This window comes from Coregonus lavaretus (genome assembly GCF_964263955.1).
Source record: "Coregonus lavaretus genome assembly, chromosome: 15".
Taxonomy (NCBI): Eukaryota; Metazoa; Chordata; class Actinopteri; order Salmoniformes; family Salmonidae; genus Coregonus; species Coregonus lavaretus.
This window is the reverse complement of record NC_140002.1, coordinates 3,739,475-3,755,999: the sequence shown is the minus strand read 5'-3', so window position 1 is coordinate 3,755,999 and position 16,525 is coordinate 3,739,475. Positions and strand designations below refer to the sequence as shown.

Here is a 16,525-nt window from a genome sequence, read left to right as displayed (position 1 = left end):
AATGCAAAGTATGTGAGCGTAAATTAGTTATTGTTGTATTTGTTGCCATTCTCAATTTACAGTTTTAAGATTGGAATCATAGCACCACCTACCGAGAACCTTGGCCCTGAACTCCTCCTCAGCAGTTTGTTCCCAAGGTGCCATATCCAACACAACCACTAGAGGAGGTATTGGACACGGATCCTCTCCGTGGTTGAATTACATATTCCCAAACACTCATGTCATATCCTCTGGCGCTAGAGCGGTGTAACAAAACATTGACATAATGATTTCTCAGTGTTTTGCTTCTTGTTTGTTTATTTAAAATCAGAATCAATCTAATCAAATATCTGGCCTCTTTAATTAATGCCTTGAAGAGCAAAAAGAGCATGTCATCACAATAAATCACAATAATGGTGAAACCATTTATTTAGCACAAATATAGAACATTGTTTCAATAGATAAAGAACTACTCCCTCAAGTAATATAGCCTCAACCTGACATTTCCAAACAGATCCTCGCACATCTCTGGCAATCTGCTGTTCATTAAGCTGATTGCTTGACTTCGCCAAGGGCTTGCCTGGCTGCCTTGTTTTGATTAAAGGAAAGCTCATAAATAGAGTGTTGCCTATAAATGATTTCCTCATTACATCAAAGTCACACGGAAGTTGTAAGCAGCTCCTACAATTGCCACAAAGGCAGCTAACTTTATGGGGTTAGGGCCCTGATGAATGATATATAACAAGGCAGGAAGGAGGACTATAAAACATGACCAATCTGGCTTTCCAAACCAATGGCGTTTCACACAAGCAGAAGTGCTGTAGAAGCCGGACACAGTTGGACAAAAAAAAACCGACAACAATAGAATTAAGGTCAACTAGTCCCGAGAATGCTGATCGGGAAATAATACTACGGCCATCTTAAAACCTGGCATGTTTAAATCTTAGTAGCTTAGCAACTTTGGTCAATGAAATAACCCAAAGGTATGAGGCACGGCAGTGTTTGACGACACACAGGTACTGCTCTACTTAGCGTTCCACAGATTCTTGCTGAAGTTAGTGCTTTCAGAATGTGAAGGGCTGAGGTGAGGGAAGGTGGTATAGTTTAGATGCTATGGTTTGGGGCTCTGTAGTTCTCCATTTCAACTGATATTAACACAATTTCACATGAAATTAAATAAATAATGATATTACTTACTGGAAGCATAACACTGCAAATGCCATGATAACTTCATGAAACATTGTTTTAAAATGACATTCACTGATATGGTTTACAACAGTTTTATAATATCTGGAATTATCTGGGTATCCAAATTTTTTGTGCTTACATTTGAGGGTTGTCAAATATTGACATAAACAGTAGCAACCATACCACACATCAGCTGTGGCTGTGTAAAATTGAGGTCATGTTCAATTTCAAAGGCTTATATAGCATAGCCGTAAATACGTCACAACATATTCTCACTTACATAATATCTCAAAAAGAAAACATATGTTTTAAATGTTTTTTAATTTGGTCATTGTGAATGACATACATAACTGAAATAAAAAATATTTATAAAACTGCATAGCATAGCGCCTTCCAAAGGAACCTTTAGAAGAAAGATTAAAAAGTATAAACTTTAGCCACATTTGAGCTACATGTTATAAATACGAAACATGAATCACTCAATCAATTCACTTCCAGTATTAAAAGTTTAGAGTGAAAGCAAAATAAATAAGTAAACACAAATTAATTGAAGACTACAAATGCCTGATAAAACAGAAGTGCTGAATACAATTTGTTGCTAAAGTAAAATGTAACGTAAAAAATATCAACACATTTGAATTAGTTGAGTTTGAGTTTAGTTTATGAAAAGAAAGACAACAGTTCCCACAACTCATTTATTAGACTTCGGGATGAAAGCAGTCAGAAATCAAACCTGTCTGTCTTCAAGTTGAGGTAATACGAGACAGGCCTGAAGTTTGGATCCACCCCGGCCCGAACAGAATTATGATAATCGGGTCTTAGTTGAATCTTCTATGCTAGCTAGATGACAAGTGGAATGGCAGTAATTCAACTACATGTTGTCAATACCACAGAGGCAATTGGATAAACATTTGCATTGGAATATATTACATCGAGTAAAACAGAACCACTAGTTAATTTGATATCCAAATCAGCAGAAGAAAAACAAGACACCAGAAAACATAAAAGTATTTAAGGCTCTTTGGTGAGCGAGGTGCTGTATCTTCAGGTGTGAAAAAAAGCTTCTCCATTTCAGTGTTGTTTCGTAGCAAGGAGAAAAATATCATATTTAAAAAGAGTTATGTCCACGTGTCAAAGACTAATATCAACAGAACAGTCCAGCGAGCAGAAGCGTATATTCCTATCCATCATCCTGATAGATGATACATGCTGTAGCCCAGTGGTGTAGCGTACAGCCCCATCGGTGAGAGGGGCAGCATGGGCCGGTGGTAGGGGTAGGACTGTCCGTAGAGGGAGACAGCTGTGTGGAGCTGGGCTCCCAGGGGCATGGGTAATGTAAAGCCTGGGTGCAGCGCGGGTTTGGCAGCCATTTTGAACTTCTCCAGCTCAGCCTCCTGTAGTCTCTTGGCCTTGGCCCGGCGGTTCTGGAACCAGATCTTGACCTGGGTCTCAGTCAGGGTCAGAAAGCTGGAGAACTCGGCCCGCTCGGCAATAGACAGGTACTGCTTCTGACGGAATTTACGCTCCAGAGACAGCAGCTGGGAGGTGGTGAAGGGAGTACGAGGCTTTCTGTTGGTCTTGTGCTTCCGCAGAGGACAGGTAGGACTTACATGCCCTGGAGAGAGACAGAGAGTGCGAGACAGAGAGAGGATCAGAGCCAATACTAATTTCATTTAACACATGGATAAGCTACTTGAGTGAGAAAGTAAATGTACTTTGTCCTGATCCTGATAGAAAACCTATACTTAATGTAGTATTATCACATCTTTCTGATATAAAAATGAACAACGTTACAGATACAGTATAAATTGATTGTGTGTGTGCCCAAAGGTATTGGTTGGGCCGATAGCAATTTTAAACTGAAATTGAAACCTAGGCATACTAGTTTCCCCTAAGTGCTGTACAAGTCAATTGACCATATTACATTTTACATTTTAGTCATTTAGCAGATGCTCTTATCCAGAGCGACTTACAGTTAGTGAGTGTATACATTTTTCATACTGGCCCCCCGTGGGAAACAAACCCACAACCCTGATGTTGTAAGCGCCATGCTCTACCAACTGAGCTACAGGGGACCAGTATGAAACAGGGGACCATATGAGATTTTCTTTGCATAAAATAGAGTGATTTTGAAGAGTGATGTAATATCTGATCCAGTCAACTGTTTCTTACTCAGCTTGTTGTGGTTTATTGTTAAATGGAAACGTCAAACATTGTAATGGATACACATTCTCCTGTCAAGGGAGGAGAGGACTATTATTTGTTGATTTAAGCAATGCTGACAATTACACACAAACCACATGAACAAACTCAATTAAAGGGTTTGAAGACCTGCCTGATATGCCAAAAAGATAGATATAAATACATCTTAATATCCCAAATAAATAATAGAAATGGTTGAATATTGTTTTCAAATTAAAGATGAAGTTGAGTCTAAGTTCTAATAGATTGAATATCAAGACTCTTACTTTATGGTAAGGGTTTTTAGACAAAGTTATTACTTGCAAAAAGCCTTTTAGTTTACACCCTGTTAAATCAATACGCCATTTTATTAACTCAAAGAACTTTGAAAAGATGTCTCTGTGGCCCAGGCCTATCCAAATGATTTTCCTAATACTTATTTTTCACAGATTGGTCTAATAGATTGAATATCAAGACTCTTACTTTATGGTAAGGGTTTTTAGACAAAGTTATTACTTGCAAAAAGCCTTTTAGTTTACACCCTGTTAAATCAATTGCATTTGTCTGCCGTACAATTGGCTATTGCGAGACAGGCAGCACACGTACAAATTATATGTTAATTTGATTTGTATTTTACAATATGATAATTATTTTACTTTTTTTCCCGTAAATATAAAATAATAGATTATGGGAAATAGTGAGGTAAGAAGCACACCTTCCAAATGTGTTCCAATTAGCCTACATAAAAACCACAGATTTCATTTTACTTTCAATTCTCCAAAAGTTACTTACGAGTTTGTGCAGAGAATCTTGGGCTCATAACCCAGGGAGCACAGTCGTCCGGCTCGGATGACTCCGACTTTACGGGCGACGGTGGGATAAAGTGCTTTCGGATTCCAGCGGGAGGGCTGTAAGTCTCTCTGCACAGGTACGGAGAGTTCTGAGTCTTTGAAAATGTAACCACAGAGACATTGTCGGGTTGTTTTGTAAACTCACTGTGAATCTTTCTACCCGACATTATAGCCTCCACACTGAAGGGATGATGGTGTGTTGTCACATGAGTTTTGCGGTCATCCATCGTCCTCTCCAGCTCGGGTCGGCTGTCCTCCTCCGATGAACTGCTATCCCTCAAACTCACATGGGCAGACATTCACCCGAAATATGTCCGAATGGCACACGACAAGACTGGCAGTATCAGCTACAGGTGGCCTTCAAAGTATGGGGACCCGAGCTGTCAAGTGTGGGGAAAGTAAAATAATCACGTGGCGCCAGTGGAACTTTCGGCCAATCGCAGCGCTGCCAAAATGTAAGAGCGGACCTTGTTACCATTGATTGGTCTCTCACGCAAGGGTTCAAAAATATATGCGGTAGGCTATACCACACGGTGTACTGTGACGGATTACTTCAAACCTAACCTAACCTCAAGAGATTGTGTAAACACAGGCCCCATGTGGGTAATTTACGCCCAATTATGAAAGAGATGAACAATCTCTCTCAGGATGTGACTTTTCCTGATTGTAAAACGTTGTTGGTGTCTCAAACCAGGATACACAAATGTGGTGGGAAAGTGCTTCCTCTGTAGCCCAAATCTTTATCATGCTCTCTTAATTAATGTGTGCCCATAGCCGCGGGAAGTAGGGCTACTGCAGCAAAAGTAGTGCACTGGGCCTGTACTATTATTGTAACCCGTATAGCCGTCTGTAGCTCAGTCAACAACAAAAATCGCAGCAGCCCCCACCCCCAAACATCTTCCGGCGGCTATGAGTGGGCCTACTGGTACCGGTAGTTATTCTAATTCTAAATGTAATTCGAATTTTCATTACCTTTAAAAAAGTGTGAATAGCCTCATTGGTTTTTGGAAAAGTTGTTGTAGCAGTCTCTATTCTAATTGTAAAAATGTCTGTCATATTGACTTTATCACTGCTTCGTTATTTCAGCACATTTTTGAGACTGACAAAATACTTTTTTTATAGCATTTGCAGATTTTGTGTCTTTATTAAAAACAGACTACATCCATCAGATCCAGGTAGATAAACGTGGTAGTGGTGCAACATATGCTACCCACATCTGTTTATCCCTAGTGTTAATACATAAGTGTTAATCAAACATCCATTTACAGTTATTCATTTGATTAATTCCTTTATGATTTCTATAACATTCTTCCGTCAGTAGGCTATGTTGAAATGAAGAGGACTTACATACCTACAGTTCAACAGTTGCACTTACAGTATAAGAATACTGTAGGTCTATACATCATTTTCTCTGTGCTAAAATATTTTTTCAGTCGCGTTGGTTATGTTTTCAAGATTCAAAGCCCAGATTCCAAAAGCCAAATAAGTTACTGTGCTGCTCAAAGCATTTGTTTTATGAAATTCATGACTATAAGGAACTATTTGTTCTATAATTTTGTAATATTACATTTCCTAAACAAAAACCTTTACAAATGGTACTACTGGCATAAGAAATAAACAGCCACTATTTGATAATCACAAGGTCTATCACTAACTCAGCTGCCCAGTTTGACTGGTAAGAGCAGTGTGTGTGTGTGTGTGTGTGTGTGTGTGTGTGTGTGTGTGCATGTACTGGGGGCCTACAGGGCTGAGACTAAGCGAGGGCGCCGTTCCCATGAGGCTGTGCGTTATTAAACAGGGTGATTTCACAGACAATCTGAGGTTTGCGAAGGCGCCAGTGAGCGGGCAGATGAAAGCCTTGCTCCTCAGGGGAGAAACTGTTGCAGTTTTGCGGCTCTACTCAGTAGTCACCTCCCCACTTGCTCTGGTCACGCCCCCACCCTCAGGCACCTTGTCGATCACAGTCCCGGCCCTGCTACACACAGCCTGTCACAGGGTCACGTGGTAGTGAGACATGTAAACTGCATGTAGCCTATAGATGTAGAATCTTAATTTGATCACCCTGTTGCAGGAGAACCTTCCTGCAACGCAGGACATTTTTAAACTTGTAGTGTGTTTGAGGTTTAAAAAGGCTTCTAAAGTTTTGAAATTTCAGACTTGATTTTCCCTTACCAAAATGTATCAACGACTACAAAAATGTCCATTAATTATAATCCACATAATAATTCAAATGTCCTGTTGCTTCAGGATTATTTTTCCTGCTGTAGCAAACTGGCTCAAATTAAGATCCTACATCTGTATAGCCAACTCAATGCAATAGTGCTGTGGAAACTCTTGAGACATGAGGAATAAAAGAAAGTGACAAGCCGCGTGCGAACCGAACGTGGACCAAGGAGATTTTCAGCAGGAGGAACCCCCTTGAGTAGAAAATTACAAACACATCCTCCTTCCTTTTTCCGTAATCTCTTTGGGTTTGATAAAAAAAAGTGGAGGGGGGTAAAAACGTCAGAAGGCAGCTTCTGGTTTTGTTGGTATGTTTGGACACACCTCAAGCCTTGTAATTACAGTCTGCGCTTTGAAGTGGTGGAATGTGGGCCTGTGTAATAAGCTGGGTCTCTAACACGCATACTGTGTTTACACAGCCATTAGGCCCACTTTATGGACACTCTGACCCCACAGCACACTAAATGAAAACTGACACTTCTAAGGATTCTCAATAGATTAACTAATGTCTAATGTTGGAAGATTTATATAGTTTTTAACATGTATAAATAGGAATTTACCATATTATTAGAAGGTTGATCTCTCTCGGTAGGTTTGTTGCTGTGCCAAATTATTAAATTCTTCATTATATAGTCTATATTGTTGCACAGAAACATACATCTAGCAACCCAATAGTTTCGATAGATAATCAGAATATACTGTAACCCTAAACCGATATTTGCAAGTATGGAAAAACCGGCAGCACTTTACATTACAATACTTTACATTACAATACTTTACATTACAATACTTTACATTACAATACTTTACATTACAATACTTTACATTATGATACACAATAAAGTAATAACATGTAGCCAGCTACGACCCGGCTGCTACCCTATGTACATAGACTTGGAACACGGGTCACTTTAATCATGGAACACGGGTCACTTTAATCATGGAACACTGGTCACTTTAATAATGCTTAAATACTGTTTTACCCACTTCATATGTATGTACTGTATTCTAGTCAAGGCCTATCCTATTTAACTATTGCTGTACATATTCTATTCTATCCTACGTATTCTTCAGATATACTACCTGTTCTATCCACATACTGTCCATAATGTCTATACATCCCATCACATATTCACTATTATTACAAATAAAGAAAAACCCTTGAATGAGTAGGTGTTCTAACACTTTTGACCGGTAGTGTGTGTATATATATATATATATATATATATATACACTACCGGTCAAAAGTGTTAGAACACCTACTCATTCAAGGGTTTTTCTTTATTTGTAATAATAGTGAAGACATCAAAACTATGAAACAACACATATGAATCATGTAGTAACCAAAAAAGTGTTAAACAAATCAAAATATATTTTATATTTGAGATTCTTCAAATAGCCACCCTTTGCCTTGATGACAGCTTTGCACACTCTTGGCATTCTCTCAACCAGCTTAATGAGGTAGTCACCTGGAATGCATTTCAATTAACAGGTGTGCCTTTTTAAAAGTTAATTTGTGGAATTTCTTTCCTTCTTAATGCGTTTGAGCCAATCAGTTGGGTTGTGACAAGGTAGGTATACAGAAGATAGCCCTATTTGGTAAAAGACCAAGTCCATATTATGGCAAGAACAGCTCAAATAAGCAAAGAGAAACGACAGTCCATCATTACTTTAAGACATGAAGGTCAGTCAATACGGACAATTTCAAGAATGTTGAAAGTTTCTTCAAGTGCAGTTGCAAAAACCATCAAGTGCTATGATGAAACTGGCTCTCATGAGGACCGCCACAGGAATGGAAGACCCAGAGTTACCTCTGCTGCAGAGGATAAGTTCATTACAGTTACCAGCCTCAGAAATTGCAGCCCAAATAAATGCTTCACAGAGTTCAAGTAACAGACACATCTCAACATCAACTGTTCAGAGAAGACTGTGTGAATCAGGCCATCATAGTGGAATTGCTGCAAAGAAACCACTACTAAAGGACACCAATAAGAAGAAGAGACTAGCTTGGGCCAAGAAACACGAGCAATGGACATTAGACCTGTGGAAATATGTCCTTTGGTCTGGTGTCCAAATTGGAGATTTTTGGTTCCAACCGCCGTGTCTTTGTGAGACGCGGTGTGGGTGAATGGATGATATCCGCATGTGAATTTCCCACCATGAAACATGGAGGAGGAGGTGTTATGGTGTGGTGGTGCTTTGCTGGAAACACTGTCTGTGATTTATTTAGAATTCAAGGCACACTTAACCAGCATGGCTACCACAGCATTCTGCAGCAATACGCCATCCCATCTGGTTTGGGCTTAGTGGAACTATCATTTGTTTTTCAACAGGACAATGACCCAACACACCTTCAGGCTGTGTAAGGGCTATTTGACCAAAAAGGAGAGTGATGTAGTGCTGCATCAGATGACGTGGCCTCCACAATCCCCCGACCTCAACCAAATTGAGATGGTTTGGGATTAGTCGGACCGCAGATTGAAGGAAAAGCAGCTAACAAGTGCTCAGCATATGTGGGAACTCCTTTAAGATTGTTGGAAAAGCATTCCAGGTGAAGCTGGTTGAGAGAATGCCAAGAGTGTGCAAAGCTGTCATTAAGGCAAAGGGTGGCTATTTGAAGAATCTCTGATTTGTTTAACACTTTTTTGGTTACTACATGATTCCATATGTGTTATTTCATAGTTTTAATGTCTTCACTATTATTCTACAATGTAGAAAATAGTAAAAAATAAAGAAAAAACATTGAATGAGTAGGTGTTATAAAACCTTTGACCGGTAGTGTATATATTTATATTTATACTCCAGACTCCAACATTGCTCATCCTAATATTTATATGTTTGTTAATTATATTCATTTACTTTTAGATGTGTGTATTGTAGTGTGATGTTAGATATTACTGCACTGTTGGAGATAGGAACACAAGCATTTAGCTAAACCTGCAATAACATCTGCTAATCGTGTATGTGACCAATACAATTTGATTTGATTTGAAGAGTGTTGTTACAAGTGAATACTGACAATGAATGCATTATTTGCTCAGATACCCTTTAAGTTCAGTATTATTATTCTCACAAACTAAAACATATTATTTACCTGATATAGGGAACATAATACATGATAATTATATAATTATGCATTTCAGTCTGAAAAACAAGTCCTGTCTAGAAGCCCTCACTCTACACCTAGGTCAGGCACGTTGTCAAACTTGCAAAGCATGTTGAAATGAAAGGCGTTATTAAGTTAAGCCTGACAGTGGCTATCATCACATTATTTTCACTAACACCTTAATTAGTGTTAAGGAGCCCCGGTCATCCGACCAAGTTTAATCTCTAATGAACCTAAATGACTACCTTCAATAGCTGGATGGCGCCAGCTCCAATTAGCTGCTAACAGAGGAGACTTCTATTCAGTAGGCAAAGAATGATCCTGTAATGTGAAAAATGTTCACCTTGCTAATGACATCTGAAGAGGCGATATGTTGTTAGCCTCGGCTCCGTTGTTGTGATTAAGTCAGCTGCTGATTGCAGGGCAGCACAGGGGAGGGTCTTGAGAAATGTTTTGGTTGTGGGTTCTTGGCATTATTCATAGCAATAAAGGTGATACAGAAACTATGCACATTGCCAACAAAGAGGGAACTCTCAGTGGACGCATGCGTGTAGTATTTTGCCAAACCTGTTCACTCAGGAAAATAGTGTTCTGGCCGAGTGCGAGTGCCACCTCAAATCCTTTTTGGAACTCTCCCTGACAATGATATACTGTAGAACTGTGTAACTCACTACCAATAAAGTTCTACATCTTTACTCCACACTCCTGGCTCCAAACCCATCATTATCAGACATTACTATCATTTCATAAATGAGATATTGCACAGGGTTAAGTGAAGTTAGTGTCTTTAAATGGAACAACTACTTAAACATCCCTGTCCAACATATATAAGAGGTGTGCATTCTTCCCTTCACAGACTAGTCATTATCCAACACAATTACTGGTTTGAGGTGTTACAGCGAAGAGCTCAGGGAGTGTAAGCCTTACAGGCAACGCATGACCAATAGACAACCACTACCAGAGTCACAGAGAAAATGGTCCAATGTTAAAATGATTTGGAGAGGATCAATAGGAGGGCAATGCCAGCGCCAGGAGGCCTCGACTCAACCCAAGCAGGGTTCCCCTTCCAAACAAAAACATTGCTGAGGAGTGGAGGGTAGGGGAAGGGCCCCTATCTCCGTGGGCTCTGTAATCAGGCCAGGATCAGAGCCCAGCCGCTGTGTCCAGACTGATGGAGCCATTAGGCTTCATGACTCATAGTGTTCATGACTCCAGTTTCCCTGTCAACCAGGGGGAGGGACGAGTAAACCAAGGGCTTGCCTCTCTCTCTCTCTCTCTCTCTCTCTCTCTCTCTCTCTCTCTCTCTCTCTCTCTCTCTCTCTCTCTCTCTCTCACTCTCACTCTCACTCTCACTCTCTCTCTCTCTCTCTCTCTCTCTCTCTCTCTCTCTCTCTCTCTCTCTCTCTCTCTCTCTCTCTCTCTCTCTCTCTCTCTCTCTCTCTCTCTCTCTCAATTCAGTTCAATTCAAAGGGCTTTATTGGCATGGGAAACATATGTTTACATTGCCAAAGCAAGTGAACTGGACAAGAAACAAAAGGGAAATAAACAAGGGAAATAAACAATCAAAAATGAAAAGTAAATATTACACTCACAAAAGTTTTAAAAGAATATAGACATTTAAAATGTCATATTATTGGCTGTGTACAGTGTTGTAACAATATGCAAATAGTTGAAAATAAATAAACAGATAAATATAAATAAACAGATAAAAGTTCCAATGGTGTTTGTGCTCCGCTGGTTGCCCTCACAAATCTTGCTGCTATGGTGGCACACTGTGGTATTTCACCTAGTAGACATGTGAGTTTATCAAGATTCAATTATTTTTGGGTCTGTGTAATCTGAGGGAAATACGTGTCTCTAATATGGTCATACAGTTGGCAGGAGGTTAGGAAGTGCAGCTCAGTTTCCACCTCATTTTGTGGGCAGTGGGTACATAGCCTGTCTTCTCTTGAGAGCCAGGTCTGCCGATGGCGGCCTCTCTCGATAGCAAGGCCATGCTCACTGATCTCTCTCTCTCTCTCATCATTTGTTTCCTGACAGACAATGTATTGATCATGTGTGAAGGCTCTTAATTTACAACAGGGGTTCACAACATTGTTTAATATTTTCCCGGTATTTTGCAAAGGTTCCATTCCGAGAATAAATCACTTTCTCCCGGGTAACCCGGTATTACCCGCCAAAACCGGAAGTGTCATTCAAAAGCATTATAAAGGATACACATATGTCTGATTTGATTAGAGCTTTGATCAGCATGAAAAGTAAAACCTAATGCTACCCGAGCCTGATGAGCCATATATTAAATACATTTTATGTATTGACAACATTTAATGAGCCCAAGCCCAAAAAAGCCCAAACGATTGTGCCGTCATCGAATACATACAGTGCATTCACAAAGTAGTCTGACCCCTTGACTTTTTCCACATTTTGTTGGGTTACAGCCTTATTCTGAAATTAATTACATTGTTTTTTTCCCTCATCAATCTACACACAATACCCCATAATGTCAAAGCAAACACAGGTTTTTAGAAATGTTTGCTAATTTCTTAAAAATAAAAAACGGATATAATACATTTACATAAGTATTCAGACCCTTTACTCAGTACTTTGTTGAAGCACCTTTAGCAGCGATTACAGCCTCAGGTCTTCTTGGGTATGACGCTACAAGCTTGGCACACTTGTATTTAGGGAGTTTCTCCCATTCTTCTCTGCAGATCCTCTCAAGCTCTGTCAGGATGGATGGGGAGCGTTGCTGCACAGCTATTTTCAGGTCTCTCCAGAGATTTCTGATCGAGTTCAAGTACGGGCTCTGGCTGGGCCACTCAAGGACATTCAGAGACTTGTCCCGAAGCCAGTCCTGCGTTGTCTTGGCTGTGTTCTTAGGCTCGTTGTCCTGTTGGAAGGTGAAACTTCGCCCCAGTCTGAGGTCCTGAGTGCTCTGGAGCAGGTTTTCATGAAGGATCCGTTGATCTTTGCCTCGATCCTGACTAGTCTCCCAGTCCCTGCAACTGAAAAACATCCCCACAGCATTATGCTGCCACCCCCATGCTTCACCGTAGGGATGGTGACAGGTTTCAACCAGACGTGACGCTTGGCATTCTGGCCAAAGAGTTCAATCTTGGTTTCATCAGACCAGAGAATCTTGTTTCTCATAGTCTGAGAGTCTTTAGGTGCCTTTTGGCAAACTCCAAGTGGGCTGTCATGTGCCTTTTACTGAGGAGTAGCTTCCGTCTGGCCACTCTACCATAAAGGCTTGATTGGTGGAGTGCTGCAGAGATGGTTGTCCTTCTGGAAGGTTCTCCCATCTCCACAGAGGAACTCTAAAGCTCTGTCAGAGTGACCATCGGGTTCTTGGTCACCTCCCTGACCAAGGCCCTTCTCCCCCGATTTCTCAGTTTGGCTGGGCGGCCAGCTCTAGGAAGAGTCTTGGTGGTTCCAAACTTCTTCCATTTAAGAATGATGGAGGCCACTGTGTTCTTGGGGACCTTCAATGCTGCAGACATTTTTTGGTACCCTTCCCCAGATCTGTGTCTCGACACAATGCTGTCTCAGAGCTCTACGGACAATCCCTTCGACCTATAATAATAATAATATAATATGCCATTTAGCAGACGCTTTTATCCAAAGCGACTTACAGTCATGCGTGCATAAATTTTTTGTGTGTATGGGTGGTCCCGGGGATCGAACCCACTACCTTGGCGTTACAAGCGCCGTGCTCTACCAGCTGAGCTACAGAGGACCACGTGGCTTGGTTTTTGCTCTGACATGCACTGTCAGCTGTGGGACCTTATATAGACAGGTGTGTGCCTTTCCAAATCATGTCCAATCAATTTAATTTACCACAGGTGGACTCCAATCAAGTTGTAGAATCATCTCAAGGATGATCAATGGAAACAGGATGCACCTGAGCTCAATTTCGAGTCTCATAGAAAAGGGTCTGAATAAGGTATTATATTTTATTTTTAATACATTTGCTAACATTTCTAGAAACCTGTTTTTGCTTTGTCATTTTGGGGTATTGTGTGTAGATTGCTGAGGATTTTTTATTTATTTAATCAATTTTAGAACGAGGCTGTAACGTAACAAAATGTGGAAAAAGTCAAGGGGTCTGAATATTTCCAAATGCACTGTATATGATGTAGGCTACTGCACATGTGTAGGCATACATGACAACAAGTCACCTGATATTATGGTTGAATATTTCTGGGTATTTTACAAATATTCCATCCCAGGGTAACCCGGTATTTCTCGCCAAAACCAGAAGTGTCATTCAAAAGCATTATAAAGCATATAAATGTCTGATTTGATTAGAGCTTTGATCAGCATGAAAAGTAAAAGCTGATGCTACCTGAGCCTGATGAGCCATATATTAAATACATGTTATGAGCCCTACATTAATGACATTTAATGAGCCCAAGCTCAAAAAAGCCCAAATGATTTTGCCGTTATCCAATACAGTGAGGGAAAAAAGTATTTGATCCCCTGCTGATTTTGTACGTTTGCCCACTAACAAAGAAATGATCAGTCTATACATTTAATGGTAGGTTTATTTGAACAGTGAGAGACAGAATAACAACAACAAAATCCAGAAAAAAGCATTTCAAAAATGTTATAAATTGATTTGCATTTTAATGAGGGAAATAAGTATTTGACCCCCTCTCAATCAGAAAGATTTCTGGCTCCCAGGTGTCTTTTATACAGGTAACGAGCTGAGATTAGGAGCACACTCTTAAAGGGAGTGCTCCTAATCTCAGTTTGTTACCTGTATAAAAGACACCTGTCCACAGAAGCAATCAATCAATCAGATTCCAAACTCTCCACCATGGCCAAGACCAAAGAGCTCTCCAGGGATGTCAGGGACAAGATTGTAGACCTACACAAGGCTGGAATGGGCTACAAGACCATCGCCAAGCAGCTTGGTAAGAAGGTGACAACAGTTGGTGCGATTATTCGCAAACGGAAGAAACACAAAATAACTGTCAATCTCCCTCGGCCTGAGGCTCCATGCAAGATCTCACCTCGTGGAGTTGCAATGATCATGATGAGGAATCAGCCCAGAACTACACGGGAGGATCTTGTCAATGATCTCAAGGCAGCTGGGACCATAGTCACCAAGAAAACAATTGGTAACACACTACGCCGTGAAGGACTGAAATCCTGCAGCGCCCGCATGGTCCCCCTGCTAAAGAAAGCACATATACAGGGCCGTCTGAAGTTTGCCAATGAACATCTGAATGATGCAGAGGAGAACTGGGTGAAAGTGTTGTGGTCAGATGAGACCAAAATCGAGCTCTTTGGCATCAACTCAACTCGCCGTAATTTGGAGGAGGAGGAATGCTGCCTATGACCCAAAGAACACCATCCCCACCGTCAAACATGGAGGTGGAAACATTTTGCTTTGGGAGTGTTTTTCTGCTAAGGGGACAGGACAACTTCACCGCATCAAAGGGACGATGGACGGGGCAATGTACCGTCAAATCTTGGGTGAGAACCTCCTTCCCTGAGCATTGAAAATGGGTCGTGGATGGGTATTCCAGCATGACAATGATCCAAAACACACGGCCAAGGCAACAAAAGAGTGGCTCAAGAAGAAGCACATTAAGGTCCTGGAGTGGCCTAGCAAGTCTCCAGACCTTAATCCCATAGAAAATCTGTGGAGGGAGCTGAAGGTTCGAGTTGCCAAATGTCAGCCTCGAAACCTTAATGACTTGGAGAAGATCTGCAAAGAGGAGTGGAACAAAATCCCTCCTGAGATGTGTGCAAACCTGGTGGCCAACTACAAGAAACGTCTGACCTCTGTGATTGCCAACAAGGGTTTTGCCACCAAGTACTAAGTCTTGTTTTGCAGAGGGGTCAAATACTTATTTCCCTCATTAAAATGCAAATCAATTTATAACATTTTTTACATGCATTTTTCTGGATTTATTTGTTGTTATTCTGTCTCTCACTGTTCAAATAAAAAGACCATTAAAATTATAGACTGAGAATGTCTTTGTCAGTGGGCAAACGTACAAAATCAGCAGGGGATCAATTACTTTTTTCCCTCACTGTACATGATATAGACTACTGCACATTACACACAACAGAAAAACATAAAAGCCCATAGATGTAGCTAGCTATATGCTCTCTTTGGTAAATAAATGAAACTAGCTCCAATAGGCTAATCTTTTTGAGTGTGAACTGTATTACTGTACTGTATTGTATTATTCTGTATTATATGGACTGGAATTACACACATCGTTCAAACCATGATAAAGCAGGGAGAGAACATGTGATTCTGTTGCAGCACATGCGGCCTACAAAGTTACAAGTATAGGCTAGCGAATTAGATTTTAATTTGGAAATATAATAGGGCCTATTTTTATCATTAGTAGGCTGACGGATATATGCCTTTAATAATATTTCCCCTAATGTTATTAGCCTGCCTTCCTTCATCATTCTAATGACATCCTTGAATAATATAGGACTAGAATTAGATGCAGAAGGCTTTCACTTCTCTTCACGAAGATTGAATGGTTATGGGTCTGAATAAATAACTGCTATAGCCTACCACCATCGCGCGTTTGCTCTTCTTTCAAAATATCCGTGAGTTCTGTTGGCTGCTGTATTTAACATTCAGCAAAAAAGAGCTTGCCTCCCTCTTCAAATAGTCTATTGGTATAAGAAATGCTAAAAAGATAATGTCAGCAAGCTATTCTATTCTAGCTTTTCCTGCATGGGACTCCAAGAGCTAAGGAGCGTTTCTTAAGGTGAGGCCAGCGGAGCACAGGTGCTTGCGTATTGCGCAAGAGACCGAGGCTATAACTTAGAAGCATATTATGCATAACCCATAATTAATTAGCTAAATATAAGACTAATACTGCATTGCATGTATTACCTGAAAGAGGTGGGCTAGGACATCTATATATAGGGCTATATATCAATATAAAACAGGATTATCTATTTTGGATGCAATTTGAATGGAGTTGATGGAAAGAGAAAGACTGCGAGAGAGTGCTCA

General features: G+C 40.4%; 1 protein-coding gene across 1 annotated transcript; it reads right to left on the bottom strand.

Annotated features, from left to right (window-relative positions):
- Window positions 1-302: 302 nt before the first annotated feature.
- On the bottom strand, window positions 303-4,741 carry LOC311142655 (homeobox protein MSX-2-like). The gene is made up of 2 exons (XM_084178309.1): window positions 4,141-4,741; window positions 303-2,782 (listed from the first exon to the last, which is right to left on the bottom strand). Exons 1-2 carry the CDS (start codon window positions 4,496-4,498, stop codon window positions 2,355-2,357), a joined length of 786 nt encoding a protein of 261 aa, XP_084034435.1. The 5' UTR covers window positions 4,499-4,741; the 3' UTR covers window positions 303-2,354.
- Window positions 4,742-16,525: the final 11,784 nt, after the last annotated feature.